Genomic DNA, 16550 nt, shown 5'->3' with positions numbered 1-16550 from the left:
TTCATTCGCTTTCCTGCGCGTTTGTGTACGCGATGGCGATTTCTTTACCAAACTCCGGAAGCCGTTCGCTTTGGACCGAACCATTGCATGTAAATAGAGGGGGGGGATTGTCACCACTCGCAAGCCGTTCGCTTTGGACCAAACCATTTCATGTAAATAGGGGGGGGGGGATATAATTTTAGATATATATATAGTACGGGCATGCCCTAGTTGTAGATAATTACAATAATACAGTTCATTCATCAACAAAATCAAAACCATCAGAAACATTTACAAAATTAGAATATGAAAAGGAGATTAATTTGAGAAAGCCCAAGTTCAAAGTTGGTGATATTGTAAGAATATACAGATGGAAAAGTCATTTTGAGAAAGGTTATACAAAGAGATGGACTAATGAATTATTCAAAATCGTTGATGTAATGGATACTATGCCTTGGACTTACAAATTATATGATATGAATTGGGAAGAAATCTTGGGTTCATTTTACTCACAAGAATTACAAAAAACAAAACTGATAATTCATTAAACAACAACCATCCATACTTTCATCCACCCAGATTAGCTAATTTAATTAGTAGTAATAAAAAAAATTAAATAAATAAATAAAAATCATAAGCCACACCCACACAGACCCCACCCACAAACCCCACCCACACAGACCCCACCCACACAGACCACACCCACACAGACCACACCCACACAGACCACACCCACACAGACCCCGCCCACACATAAGAAAGCATTGGGGGCTTTTGATGATAAGAGGTTTATTTTAGAAAATGGAATTGAAAGTCTCCCTTATGGTTATATAAGTATATAAATGATAAGATATATAAGTGATAAGATATAAGTGATAAGATATAAGTGATAAGATATAAGTGATAAGATATATGTGATAAGATATATAAGTGATAAGATATATATATAAGTGATAAGTTAAAAAGGGGGGTTAGGGATTTTAACGGGCTACCGCCACCTTTTTTACTATTATATAAATGATAGAACCAAGTATCAACCAGACTAAAGAGTGGAGGTGTAATCAACCTTGGTATATAAATGGAAAACATAACGAATGTGAAAAATATCAGATTCAAGAGGTTGAGAGAATCACTGGTCAGAAGGTTCTCAAGACGGATAAACGTATTCATTTGTTAAGTGGGGTAATGGAGGGTGGGAAGAAAAATATATTAGAGTGGAGTGAGAACTTTAATGGTTATCAATCGGATAATAAATATTATAATTTTAAAATGGTATGTGGGAGAGGAGGAGGTCAAACAAGAACCCTCCGTGAAACATACCACTTTATACTTTCACAACAAAAGGTTAAGGAACCTGTATACTTTATAAATATACTTGATGGGGATGAGTTATATAGGAGAATGGAACTCTTAAAAAAGTTAGAAAGAGATAATATATTTATAGGCTCATTACTAGAGTGGTCTAAGGAACTACATTAAGGGGGTAGTGGGGGGAATAGGGTAAAAATTACATGTAAGTGAGAAGGATCATAGGTTCATAAGGCTAGAAGGATTATAGATTCATAAAGGAAGAAAATCATAGGTTCATAAGGCTAGAAGGATTATAGGTTCATAAGGTGAGAAGGATTATAGGTTCATAAGGCGAGAAGGATTATAGGTTCATAAGGCGAGAAGGATTATAGGTTCATAGAGGGAGAAATAGAGGTGTTTATGATTTTTTTTAAAACAGGGGGGTAAATGACATTAGATAGGGATTTCCCATGTTAAACGGAGGTGTCCCAGAAGCAACATTTATCACCTACTCAGGGCCATAAGGCATATTCATTGTTATAACAGAGCCATAAGGCATACACATTGTTATAACAGGGCTTTTAGGCATATTTGTTGTTATAACAGGGCTTTTAGGCATATTTGTTGTTACAACAGGGCCACAACGTATATTCATTGTTATAACAGGGCCACAAGGCATATTTGTTGTTATTACAGGCCCATAAGGCATATTCATTGTTATAACAGGTGCATAAGGCATATTCATTGTTATAACAGGGCCATAAGGCATATTCATTGTTATAACAGGGCCACAAGGCATATTCATTGTTATAACAGGGCCATAAGGCATATTCATTGTTGTAACAGGGCCACAAGGCATATTCATTGTTATAACAGGGCTACAAGGCATATTTGTTGTTATAACAGGCCCATAAGGCATATTGATTGTTATAACAGGCCCATAAGGCATATTCATAGTTATAACAGGCCCGCCCATAAGGCATATTCATTGCGATAACAGGCCCATAAGGCATATTCATTGTTACAGGGCCACAAGGCATATTCATTGTTATAACAGGGCCAGAAGGCATATTTGTTGTTATAACAGGCCCATAAGGCATATTCATTGTTATAACAGACCCATAAGGCATATTCATTGTTATAACAGGCCCATGAGGCATATTCATTGTTATAACAGGCCCATAAGGGATATTCATTGTTATAACAGGGCATATTCATTGTTATAACAGGGCCACAAGGCATATTCATTGTTATAACAGGGCCATAAGACATATTCATTGTTATAACAGGGCCATAAGGCATATTCATTGTTATAACAGGGCCACAAGGCATATTTGTTGTTATAACAGGCCCATAAGGCATATTCATTGTTATAATAGGGCCACAAGGCATATTCATTGTTATAACAGGGCCATAAGGCATATTCATTGTTATAACAGGCCCATAAGGCATACCCATTTTTATAACAGGGCCAAAAGGCATATTCAGTGTTCGAGGCCGAAATGAATATTCCTTGTTACAAGGCCAAACGGCAAATAAAGTGTTAAGGCAAAAATGGCATAATTATTCCATGTTTCATCGCCGCAGTGCAGAGTGAATCTGTAAATTACATTGACATCAATAATGGCGCTTAATAAATTGCACACCAGAAACACAAACCAATTCCTTGTTGCTGAGCAGCAATTTGATATCAATCATGCTCAATGTGACATCACCCATACTCAATGTCGTTCCCTCCATGGAAACTGCAGGGTTCGTGTTCTCAAGCACCCAGTTATGACTCACAGTGAGAACACAAACTATTCAGTATCTTCACACGATGAAATGACATTCTCTTGAATGCTTATTTGCCAAATCAGGGGAGGATGGAGGCATTGAATGACAAAATGTCCTGAAGGAGCTTTGAAATAGGGCTGCCTATCTTAGAGAAAGGATACTGTTTTGAGAGTTTTTCTTTAGGTCCTTATATTGAAAGTGTTTTTGAGTGTTTGACGCATGTGTAGGAGCTTGTACATGTATGGCAAGTAGAACAAAGACATAAAGGGAAAACAGTATACATTGAAATGTATTGCAAGGTCATTCGGGTGAAATGGAAACATCAGGCCAAGAGATAAGGAATTTGAACTTGGGGTCTCAAGATCATGAGCGAAGTGCTCAGATCACGTGAGCCCAAAACAAAGCAACCACACAGACTAACCTCCATTGAAGGCCGGTTGTGGAAACCCATACATTCATGGCTTGCTCGAAAATTGTTATTGAACACCACACAAGCTCCAGTGAAACGCTTGTTATGTCAGGTTGATGCGTTTTGATGACAAGTATGTTTCTTCACTTCCAGAAGTGTACCAATCTGGACTAGAATGTCTATAATCCGACGAGACCCTCCAACATTGCAATCAATAAAGGGAGGCCATTTTCATCAAGGGTAATGCTATCCCATTATCTATTTCGTCACGTTTTTGTGACGTGCTGAAAAATGCTTCGCCACTGGATCGCATTTGTATGACTCGCGCTTTCGATTAACGACCCCACCTTCGGAAGCCCTTTTGAAGAACACCTTGCAGCTGCCACACGTGATGACGCCATAGTGGCAACCGGAGGCTTCGTCGCCGCATATGAGGCACAGCTTTTGCAGACCGGAATATCCAGCATTCGGAGCACAGGTCGCTTCCATCCTGCCGGCATGCAACAACACAACCAAGCCGATCAATGCCTTAAGATGACAATTTAAACTTTGTCTGATATATATACATACATACAGGGCCATACGCCATACACACATACACACATATACACACATACACGAGTATATATGTATGCAAGTGAGGGCCACAAGGCATATTCGTTGTTATAACAGGGCCATGAGCCATATTCGTTGTTATGACAGGGACATGAGGCATATTCGTTGTTATAATAATAATAATAATAACAATAATAATAATAAAGGAGTCTTATATAGCCCCAACAAGCAGAGTAAACTACCCTCATGGCGCTTTACATTATCATGCGAACGCACACACACCGCACACACACACACACAAACATACACAAACACACAGACACACCTTCACTCTTGCCCTATTCCTCTCCCTCCCCATTCAAAACCCACAGAGGTTACTCCCCCTCCTCCTCCCCTCCCTCCCCCGCACATGTACACAGACATACTCTCGATCTCTGTCCCACCTCAAACCAAAGGGAAAACAGGACTTAGACTTTGAAAGACTTGTGAAACAGATCGGTTTTGAGGGAGGTTTTAAAGGCAGGAAGAGAGTCAACATGTCGAACAGAGGAAGGCAAGTCATTCCAGAGCAGAGGTGCAGCAAAGGAAAAGGATTTCTCGCCAAACGACTTGGTGCTGGTGCGCGGCGGCTCTAAGGTCATAGAGTCGTCGCTTGAACGAAGCCGTCACCGAGGTTCATAGAGAGTGAGCAAATCGGAGAGATAGTGAGGTCCCGCTCCACACAATGATTTATAACGTAGTGCAAATTTTGGATTGCACACGAGCAGAGACAGGCAGCCAGTGTAAAGATTCATGAAGCGGAGTAACATGGTCAGACTTCTTCGCCTTACAGACAAGACGAGCGGCAGAGTTTTGAACCTTTTGTAACTTATCCAAGAGAAACTGAGGACAGCCAGCATACAAAGAATTACAATAGTCTAGCCTTGAGAGGACAAGGGCACAGACCAGAGTTAGAGCAGCTTGAGGGGTAAGAAAGTGGCGAATGGATGCGATCTTTCGCAGCTGAAAGTATGCTGATTTGCAAGTTTGAAGTACTTGCTTGGAAAATGTCATGTTACAGTCAAAAACCACACCAAGGTTCTTGGCCGACGAAACAAAGTTTACATCGGTTTCACCAACATGAATAGTGGTAGGAAGTGAACATTGTAGAGGACATCTTTGCGATCTTACAATCATAGACTGTTTTAGCATCGTTCAGCTGAAGTTTGTTTTGGGTCATCCACGCCTTCACGTCGGCAATACAGCCTTCTAACACTTCAACAGTGGGCACGATTTGTTGAATCGTGCTTCCTTTGTACAGCTGATTGTCGTCCGCAGAGGCGTGGTGATCAACTGAATGTCTGGCAACAAGATCAAATAGAGGCTGAGTGTACAAAAGAAAGAGGATAGGTCCCAGGACTGAGCCCTGGGGAACGCCAAAGGAAAGCGGAGAAGGGGCTGATTTCTGGCCATTGACAACAACTGTTTGCACTCTATCAGTAAGATAGGACATCAGCCAAGAAAGAGGGATACCAGTTATACCAAATGTGATTTCAAGACGACGAATGAAGACACTATGGTCAATCGTGTCAAAGGCGGCAGACAAGTCCAAAAGAGCAAGAACGGAAACGTTACCACAGTCAAGAGAGGTCAGAAGATCATTGGTTATTCTTAGGAGAGCGGTCTCGGTGCTATGGCCTGGTCTATATGCTGACTGGCAAGAATTGAAAAGATTATTTGAAACTAGAAGGTCATTCATCTGTGATAGCACAATTCTTTCTGTGATCTTTGACAGGAAAGACAGGTTGGAGATAGGACGGTAATTTTTCATGTCGTTAAGGTCAAGGGTGGGCTTTTTAAGAAGTGGTTTAACAAGAGCTTGTTTAAAGATAAGCGGAAATGAACCCGTAGTCAGAGAATCATTGATAACTGCAGTAATAAATGGGAGGAGGGTGTCCAAACACTCAATAAACAAATCGGTGGGAAGGGGGTCAAGATCACATGTTTTTGTGTTTGACTTGAGGATTGTACATTTGACAATTTCCTCAGTAACAGGAGTAAACGAACTAAGAGGTCGCCCGTGAAAGCAGTGTTCAGCATCATCGAAGGAAAGGAGTGACTGCTTGTCAAGATTGTTTCTTATTGACTGAATTTTATTGTGAAAGAAATGCAGGAAGCGTTGGGGTAGTTTGTTTTGAGGAAATACAGTGGGAAGAACGGATTTATTTTTGGTGGCAAACAGGCGGTTGGTAATGCTGAACAGTTGCTTACAGGAGGAGCTCCTCGTAATCCGATCAGAAATATATGACGTTTTTGCTTTCAGAATGATTTTTATGACGAGTCTTTTAGCTATGTTATACAACTGTTTATGGACTGTGAGGCCAGTCTTCAGCCACTGTCTCTCGGCACGTCGTCGTTTCTTTTTGGCAGCCCTGACTTCGTCGCTGACTGCGCTGAACCACGGAGTACTCCTGCGTCTGAGAACGGCGCGCCGTGTCGCTGGAACATGACAGTCCAACGCTGTGCGGAGACATCAGTCGAGGTCTTCTGCAGTGACATAGGAACGGCCAGAGAGACGGGTGTGAAGGTCCTCTTTAAAGGCGGAACGGTCGATGGCACGAATGTTGTGGGCAGTGATGAAGGTGGGCTGAAGACGAGGAACAGCAATACTCAGGTGGCTGGTGACACAGATGTGGTCCGAGGTGATAGCACAGGTCACTGACGTGGACTGCACAAACTGATCATCGCATCTGTGCACTAACCAATCCAGGATGTGTCCTTTAACGTGTGTAGGTTGGGAGACAGACTGAGACAGACTAAAAGTAGAAAGGAGGTCAATGATCTTTGAAGTGAGAGGATGTTGTGGTTGGTCATAGTGGACGTTGAAATCTCCAAGAATCAAGACGAAACCAGGAAGAGTATTGCAGTGGTCGAGCAGCTTAGGAATCTGGGTCACGAACATAGTCAGTAAGCTTGTTTTTCTGGTTAGGTGGAGGTCGGTAGAGGCAGAAGAAATGGAGAGTGTTTTCTGACAGAGTGAAGGTGACATGGGCTAGCTCGTAGGATGAATGGTCGAACGAAAAAGTCGTGGTGAAGGAGACAAAGGGAGAGAAGTTGTCTCTGTAAATAACAGCCACGCCCCCTCCCCTGGAGGAGCGAGGAAATGACTGCAGGGTGTATCCAGGTGAGGTGAGATCAGCACACCTCGCTTATAACGGGGACATAAGGATATTCGTTGTTATAATAGGGCCATGAGCCATATTTGTTGTTATAACAGGGGCATGAGGCATATTCATTGTTAAAACAGGGCCACAAGGCATATTCATTGTTATAACAGGGCCTTGAGGCATATTCATTGTTATAACAGGGCCACAAGGCATATTCGTTGTTATAACAGGGACATGAGGCATATTCGTTGTTATAACAGGGCCATAAGAATATTCGTTGTTATAACAGGGCCATGAGCCATATTCGTTGATATAACAGGGCCACACGGCATATTCATTGTTATAACAGGGCCATGGGGCATATTCGTTGTTATAACAGGGCCACAAGGCATATTCATTGTTATAACAGGGCCATGAGCCATATTCGTTGTTATAACAGGGCCATGAGGCATATTCATTGTTATAACAGGGCCACAAGGCATATTCGTTGTTATAACAAGGACATGAGGCATATTCGTTGTTATAACAGGGCCACAATGCATATTCGTTGTTATAACAGGGCCATGAGGCATATTCATTGTTATAACAGGTCCATAAGGCATATACGTTGTTATAACAGGGCCATGAGGCATATTCATTGTTATAACAGGTCCATGAGGCATATTCGTTGTTATAACAGGGCCATAAGGCATATTTGTTGTTACAACAGGGCCATGAGGCACATTCGTTGTTATAACAGGGCCACGAGGCATATTCGTTGTTATAACAGGGCCATGAGGCATATTCGTTGTTATAACAGGGCCATGAGGCATATTCGTTGTTATAACAGGGCCATGAGGCACATTCGTTGTTATAACAGGGCCATGAGGCATATTCGTTGTTATAACAGGGCCATGAGGCATATTCGTTGTTATAACAGGGCCATGAGGCACATTCATTGTTATAACAGGGCCATGAGGCATATTCGTTGTTATAACAGGGCCACGAGGCATATTCGTTGTTATAACAGGGCCATGAGGCACATTCATTGTTCTAAAGGGCCATGAGGCATATTCGTTGTTATAACAGGGCCACGAGGCATATTCGTTGTTATAACAGGGTCCTGAGGCATATTCGTTGTTATAACAGGGCCATGAGGCATATTCGTTGTTATAACAGGGCCATGAGGCATATTCGTTGTTATAACAGGGCCATGAGGCATATTCGTTGTTATAACAGGGCCTTGAGGCATATTCGTTGTTATAACAGGGCCACAAGGCATATTCGTTGTTATAACAGGGCCATGAGGCATATTCGTTGTTATAACAGGGCCATGAGGCATATTCGTTGTTATAACAGGGCCATGAGGCATATTCGTTGTTATAACAGGGCCACAAGGCATATTCGTTGTTATAACAGGGCCATGAGGCATATTCGTTGTTATAACAGGGCCATGAGGCATATTCGTTGTTATAACAGGGCCATGAGGCATATTCGTTGTTATAACAGGGCCCTGAGGCATATTCGTTGTTATAACAGGGCCATGAAGCATATTCGTTGTTATAACAGGGCCATGAGGCATATTCGTTGTTATAACAGGGCCATGAGGCATATTCGTTGTTATAACAGGGCCATAAGGCACATTCGTTGTTATAACAGGGCAATGAGGCATATTCTTTGTTATAACAGGGCCATGAAGCATATTCGTTGTTATAACAGGGCCATGAGGCACATTCGTTGTTATAACAGGGCCATGAGGCATATTCGTTGTTATAACAGGGCCATGAGGCATATTCGTTGTTATAGCAGGGCCCTGAGGCATATTCGTTGTTATAACAAGGCCATGATGCATATTCGTTGTTATAACAGGGCCAAGAGGCATATTCGTTGTTATAACAGGGCCAAGAGGCATATTCGTTGTTATAACAGGGCCACAAGGCATATTCGTTGTTATAACAGGGCCATGAGGCATATTCGTTGTTATAACAGGGCCATAAGGCATATTCGTTGTTATAACAGGGCCACAAGGCATATTCGTTGTTATAACAGGGCCACAAGGCATATTCGTTGTTATAACAGGGCCATGAGGCATATTCATTGTTATAACAGGGCCACAAGGCATATTCGTTGTTATAACAGGGCCACAAGGCATATTCATTGTTATAACAGGGCCATGAGGCATATTCGTTGTTATTACAGGGCCACGAGGCATATTCGTTGTTATAACAGGGCCACGAGGCATATTCATTGTTATAACAGGGCCATGAGGCATATTCGTTGTTATAACAGGGCCACAAGGCATATTCGTTGTTATAACAGGGCCATAAGGCATATTCGTTGTTATAACAGGGCCACGAGGCGTATTTGTTGTTATAACAGGGCCATGAGGCATATTCATTGTTGTAACAGGGCCATAAGGCATATTCATTGTTATAACAGGGCCATAAGGCATATTCGTTGTTATAACAGGGCCACAAGGCATATTCGTTGTTATAACAGGGCCATGAGGCATATTCATTGTTATAACAGGGCCACAAGGCATATTCGTTGTTATAACAGGGCCACAAGGCATATTCATTGTTATAACAGGGCCATGAGGCATATTCGTTGTTATTACAGGGCCACGAGGCATATTCGTTGTTATAACAGGGCCACGAGGCATATTCATTGTTATAACAGGGCCACGAGGCGTATTTGTTGTTATAACAGGGCCATGAGGCATAGTCGTTGTTATAACAGGGCCACGAGGCATATTCGTTGTTATAACAGGGCCATGAGGCATATTCATTGTTATAACAGGGCCATAAGGCATATTCGTTGTTATAACATGGCCATGAGGCATATTCGTTGTTATAGCAGGGCCATGAGGCACATTCATTGTTATAACAGGGCCATAAGGCATATTCGTTGTTATAACAGGGCCATGAGGCATATTTGTTGTTACAACACGGCCACGAGGCATATTTGTTGTTATAACAGGGCCATGAGGCACATTCATTGTTATAACAGGGCCATAAGGCATATTCGTTGTTATAACAGGGCCATGAGGCATATTTGTTGTTACAACAGGGCCACGAGGCATATTCATTGTTATAACAGGGCCATAAGGATATTCATTGTTATAACAGGGCCATACGGATATTCATTGTTATAACAGGGCCATAAGGCATATTCATTGTTACAACAGGGCCATAAGGATATTCATTGTTATAACAGGGCCATAAGGATATTCAATGTTATAACAGGGCCATAAGGCATATTCATTGTTACAACAGGGCCATAAGGATATTCATTGTTATAACAGGGCCATAAGGATATTCATTGTTACAACAGGGCCACAAGGCATATTCGTTGTTATAACAGGGCCATAAGGCATATTCATTGTTATAACAGGGCCATAAGGATATTCATTGTTATAACATGTCCATAAGGATATTCATTGTTGTGCACAAATATACTGTATGTATAAATGCGCACATTTATACTGTATGTATAAAATACTGTATATATATACTGTACGTATAAATACTTTTTATACAGACTTGGCATTTAATATGGAATATTTTTTTTGTGGGGGTGAACTTACTTTTCAAGATGACTTACAACCAAAAGTTCATTGGAATTATGTTGAAATTATTCCAGATTTTGTTAATGTGACCTTTAAAAGAAACAAAAACCACATTTGACATTTCGCAGCAAATAAATTGATCCTTGAAAGTGATGGAAACTGATATCGAACTCAATTCACGGACAGTACTGTGTTAAATTTCTGTGCGTTTTCCAGAAGTATCTCTTTATTTTGCACATTAGCCAAAAAATTTTTTTTACAAAAACAAAAGTTAAATTACGACTGGAATTACGGACAGTAAAATTACAGTTCAGTACTTCGTGTAACCCCCACGAGCATTCAGGAGAGCACGTATACGTTGAGGCATGCTGTTCACGAGATTTGCCAAGGTTTGGACAGGAATCGCTTGCCATGCAGTTACAATAGCCTGTTGCAATTCACGCACAGAGGCAGGCTGCTGGTCCAAGTTGTCGATTTGACGCGTTAATTCTGCCCACAAGTTCTCTATCGGATTCATATCCGGGGACATGGCAGGCCACTCCATATGCTCTACACCACGGTCAGCAAGAAAGTGTTGGATCATGCGAGCACGATGAGGCCGTGCATTGTCATCTTGGAAGAAAAGTTTCCTCGAAAGGCTGCACGAACAAATGGAAGTAATGTTTCTTCCAGAATGGCCCTGTGCTTGAACTGGTTCAGGTTTCCATTCAGAACAACCAGGTCAGTTTTGCCCCCTGCATGAAAAGCAGCCCAAATGGTCACCCCACCACCTCCAGCTTGGACTCCTGGCACTATACAATCTTCGTTGCAGGCTTCACGCACTTGTCTGTGCATTCGGACGCGGCCATATTGACGATAGACCAGAAATTTAGACTCGTCACTGAAGATCACGTGATTCCAGTGTCCTGGCTGCCATTGACGGTGCTGTCTGACCCACTGCAATCGGCTCTGGCGGTGTTGTCAGATCAGACGTGGCTTTCTCAGGGGACGCCTGGCACGATAGCCTGCTTGAACCAGTCATTGGTTGACTAGCCTTCTGGATACAGGCACATTTGTCAGTTGCTGCCACTCAGCCCTAAGCCGATTAGCTGACTTGGTACGGCCATTGCGGAATACCCAGTGCAGCTGGTGATCATCCCTCCTTGTGGTTCTGCGGGGACGTCCTGACCTCGGTATTGGAGTAGGGACACCCCTCTGAGCATTTCGTTTCAGGATCTGTGACACCTGACGTTCAGTGATGCCATACTGCCGAGCAATAGCATGCTGTTTCATGCCGGAATTTCGTAAAGCCACCACTAAATGACAAACAGCATTGTCGAGTGGACAGACCATCTCCAGGGGAAGCAGCAATAACTTTTGTAGACGTGCAGCAGTTGTTTTCCACTAATACAGAACGCAACAACCCTTATATACCCGATTGTGAAGCCAATGGTGATTGTGAGCGGTCTTTTCTGGTTCGGCAGTTCATTCCATCTCCTTTGCATGGGTTTCACTGCCAGTGATTTGGATTTATTGAGAAAGGCTTGTAAGAGCAAACTGTGGTGCCTGAAATGTGGTCGGAAGCATACATACAGGGACTGATGAGTCGCAAATATGATGTGCAGCAATTTTGAAAGCAACCGCAGGACTGCTTTGAGGGGTTACCCAGTTAGACATCAGGCGAGAGGTGCAATGGGCTAGAGAGGCTTGGGAAAGCTTTCACATGCAAAGGCAGGTGAAATGAGTGCAATCGTACTTTCACATGCAAAATTCCCCTTTCCAGCATGTCTGCTGCTGTTGGTGGAATTCAATAGACGTTGATTTATTGCTGTGACTGTAACCGTGGGAATTCAAGTAAATGTAGATTTATTGCTGTGACTCTTGCTGTAGAAGGGATCTGCTCTATTTCAAACCTCAAAAACACTTCTTTCATTTGTGCCAGGGATGATTAATGACATGTCTTGTTTGAGTGGGATTTCGGACAGAATTGATGCCTTGAGATATCTGAGTTGATTTGATTGAGTTTCACACCATATACAGTACTTTGTATGTTCTCCCCTTAGTACTCGTTTGTCTGTCCAAAAAAAAGTCCCAAACAAGAATATTTGTGGTATGCTTGGAGAGGGAAGCTGGGGATATGGTTAACATCGAGCCTGTAGATTTTGACGACCAGATTAAAATAATTTAAGAGGAGGAATACTTCCACATCTTGTGCTCGGGTCGACAACACTCATTGGATAGAAAGGCCTCAAAACAAAAACAAGAACAACAAATGCAGGTAGTGTAAGCAAGCTGAAGTGCTGATGTATGGTTTCAGAATGTAAAGTACATCATCATCACGGCCATCATCGATTTCCCACACTCTTTACAGAGCATCGGATCCACCAAAGCAGTATTTTGACAAGAGTTATACACTGGGTGGGTGGTTATGTTGGGTGGTTTAGTTATACTGGGTGGTTTGTTTATACTGGGTGGGTGGTTATGTTGGGTGGTTTAGTTATACTGGGTGGTTTGTTTATACTGGGTGGTTTGTTTATACTGGGTGGTTTAGTTATACTGGGTGGCTTGTTTATACTGGGTGGTTTAGTTATACTGGGTGGTTTAGTTATACTGGGTGGTTTAGTTATACTGGGTGGTTTAGTTATACTGGGTGGTTTAGTTATACTGGGTGGCTTGTTTATACTGGGTGGTTTAGTTATACTGGATGGTTTGGTTATACTGGGTGGTTTAGTTATACTGGGTGGTTTAGTTATACTGGGTGGTTTAGTTATACTGGGTGGTTTAGTTATACTGGGTGGTTTAGTTATACTGGGTGGTTTAGTTATACTGGGTGGTTTAGTTATACTGGGTGGTTTAGTTATACTGGGTGGCTTGTTTATACTGGGTGGTTTAGTTATACTGGGTAGTTTGTTTATACTGGGTGGTTTAGTTATACTGGATGGTTTAGTTATACTGGGTGGCTTGTTTATACTGGGTGGTTTAGTTATACTGGATGGTTTGGTTATACTGGGTGGTTTAGTTATACTGGGTGGCTTGTTTATACTGGGTGGTTTAGTTATACTGGGTGGCTTGTTTATACTGGGTGGTTTAGTTATACTGGGTGGTTTGGTTATACTGGGTGGTTTAGTTATACTGGGTGGTTTAGTTATACTGGGTGTTTTAGTTATACTGGGTGGTTTGGATAAACTGGGTGGTTTAGTTATACTGGGTGGTTTAGTTATACTGGGTGGTTTAGTTATACTGGGTGGTTTAGTTATACTGGGTGGTTTAGTTACACTGGGTGGTTTAGTTATACTGGGTGGTTTGGTTATACTGGGTGGTTTAGTTATACTGGGTGGTTTAGTTATACTGGGTGGTTTGGTTATACTGGGTGGTTTAGTTATACTGGGTGGTTTAGTTATACTGGGTGGTTTGTTTATACTGGGTGGTTTAGTTATACTGGGTGGTTTAGTTATACTGGGTGGCTTGTTTATACTGGGTGGTTTAGTTATACTGGGTGGTTTGGTTATACTGGGTGGTTTAGTTATACTGGGTGGTTTGTTTATACTGGGTGGTTTGGTTATACTGGGTGGTTTAGTTATACTGGGTGGTTTAGTTATACTGGGTGGCTTGTTTATACTGGGTGGCTTGTTTATACTGGGTGGCTTGTTTATACTGGGTGGTTTAGTTATACTGGGTGGTTTAGTTATACTGGGTGGTTTAGTTATACTGGGTGGTTTAGTTATACTGGGTGGTTTAGTTATACTGGGTGGTTTAGTTATACTGGGTGGTTTAGTTACACTGGGTGGTTTAGTTATACTTGGTGGTTTGGTTATACTGGGTGGTTTAGTTATACTGGGTGGTTTGGTTATACTGGGTGGTTTAGTTATACTGGGTGGTTTAGTTATACTGGGTGGTTTGTTTATACTGGGTGGTTTAGTTATACTGGGTGGTTTAGTTATACTGGGTGGCTTGTTTATACTGGGTGGTTTAGTTATACTGGGTGGTTTGGTTATACTGGGTGGTTTAGTTATACTGGGTGGTTTAGTTATACTGGGTGGTTTGGTTATACTGGGTGGTTTAGCAATACTGGGTGGTTTGGTTATACTGGGTGGTTTAGTTATACTGGGTGGTTTAGTTATACTGGGTGGTTTAGTTATACTGGGTGGTTTGGTTATACTGGGTGGTTTAGTTATACTGGGTGGTTTAGTTATACTGGGTGGTTTAGTTATACTGGGTGGTTTAGTTATACTGGGTGGTTTAGTTATACTGGGTGGTTTGGTTATACTGGGTGGTTTAGCAATACTGGGTGGTTTGGTTATACTGGGTGGTTTAGTTATACTGGGTGGTTTAGTTATACTGGGTGGTTTGTTTATACTGGGTGTTTTAGTTATACTGGGTGGTTTAGTTATACTGGGTGGTTTGGTTATACTGGGTGGTTTAGTTATACTGGGTGGTTTGTTTATACTGGGTGGTTTCGTTATACTGGGTGGTTTCGTTATACTGGGTGGTTTGGTTATACTGGGTGGTTTGTTTATACTGGGTGGTTTGTTTATACTGGGTGGTTTTTGTTTATACTGGGTGGTTTGTTTATACTGGGTGGTTATGTTGGGTGGTTTGTTTATGCTGGGTGGGTGGTTATGTTGGGTGGTTTGTTTATGCTGGATGAGTAGTTATGTTGGGTGGTTTGTTTATGCTGGGTGGTTATGTTGGGTGGTTTGTTTATGCTGGGTGGTTTGGTTATACTGGGTGGTTTGTTTATACTGGGTGGTTTCGTTATACTGGGTGGTTTCGTTATACTGGGTGGTTTGGTTATACTGGGTGGTTTAGTTATACTGGGTGGTTTGTTTATACTGGGTGGTTTGTTTATACTGGGTGGTTTTTGTTTATACTGGGTGGTTTGTTTATACTGGGTGGTTATGTTGGGTGGTTTGTTTATGCTGGGTGGGTGGTTATGTTGGGTGGTTTGTTTATGCTGGATGAGTAGTTATGTTGGGTGGTTTGTTTATGCTGGGTGGTTATGTTGGGTGGTTTGTTTATGCTGGGTGGGTGGTTATGTTGGGTGGTTTGTTTATGTTGGGTGGTTATGTTGGGTGGTTTGTTTGTGCTGGGTGGGTGGTTATGCTGGGTGGTTATGTTGGGTGGTTTGTTTATGCTGGGTGGGTGGTTATGTTGGGTGGTTTGTTTATGCTGGATGAGTGGTTATGTTGGGTGGTTTGTTTATGCTGGGTGGGTGGTTATGTTGGGTGGTTTGTTTATGCTGGGTGGGTGGTTATGTTGGGTGGTTTGTTTATGCTGGGTGGGTGGTTATGCTGGGTGGTTATGTTGGGTGGTTTGTTTATGCTGGGTGGGTGGTTATGTTGGGTGGTTTGTTTATGCTGGATGAGTGGTTATGTTGGGTGGTTTGTTTATGCTGGGTGGGTGGTTATGTTGGGTGGTTTGTTTATGCTGGGTGGGTGGTTATGTTGGGTGGTTTGTTTATGCTGGGTGGTTATGTTGGTTGGTTTGTTTTTGCTGGGTGGTTATGTTGGGTGGTTTGTTTATGCTGGGTGGTTATGTTGGGTGGTTTATTTATGCTGGGTGGGTGGTTTGTTTATGCTGGGTGGGTGGTTATGTTGGGTGGTTTGTTTATGCTGGGTGGGTGGTTATGTTGGGTGGTTTGTTTATGCTGGATGAGTGGTTATGTTGGGTGGTTTGTTTATGTTGGGTGGTTTGTTTATGCTGGGTGGGTGGATATGTTGGGTGGTTTGTTTATGCTGGGTGGTTTGTTTATGTTGGGTGGTTTGTTTATGCTGGGTGGTTTGTTTATGCTGGATGAGTGGTTATGTTGGGTGGTTTGTTTATGTTGGGTGGTTTGTTTATGTTGGGTGGTTTGTTTATGCTGGGTGGT

General features: G+C 42.2%; 1 protein-coding gene across 1 annotated transcript in view; it reads right to left on the bottom strand.

Moving 5' to 3' along the window:
* Positions 1-16550, bottom strand: part of LOC137437679 (progesterone receptor) — a 378860-nt gene that overhangs the window by 165939 nt on the left and 196371 nt on the right. Inside the window, exon 2 of the mRNA XM_068132179.2 lies at positions 3802-3944. Coding sequence (XP_067988280.2) covers positions 3802-3944 — 143 coding nt within the window. The remainder of the gene's footprint in view (positions 1-3801; positions 3945-16550) is intronic.

This window comes from Myxine glutinosa, chromosome 12 (genome assembly GCF_964187855.1).
Source record: "Myxine glutinosa chromosome 12, kmMyxGlut1.1, whole genome shotgun sequence".
Lineage (NCBI taxonomy): Eukaryota > Metazoa > Chordata > Myxini > Myxiniformes > Myxinidae > Myxine > Myxine glutinosa.
The sequence above is the reverse complement of the archived record's forward strand: the minus strand, read 5'-3'. Positions and strand labels throughout refer to the sequence as shown.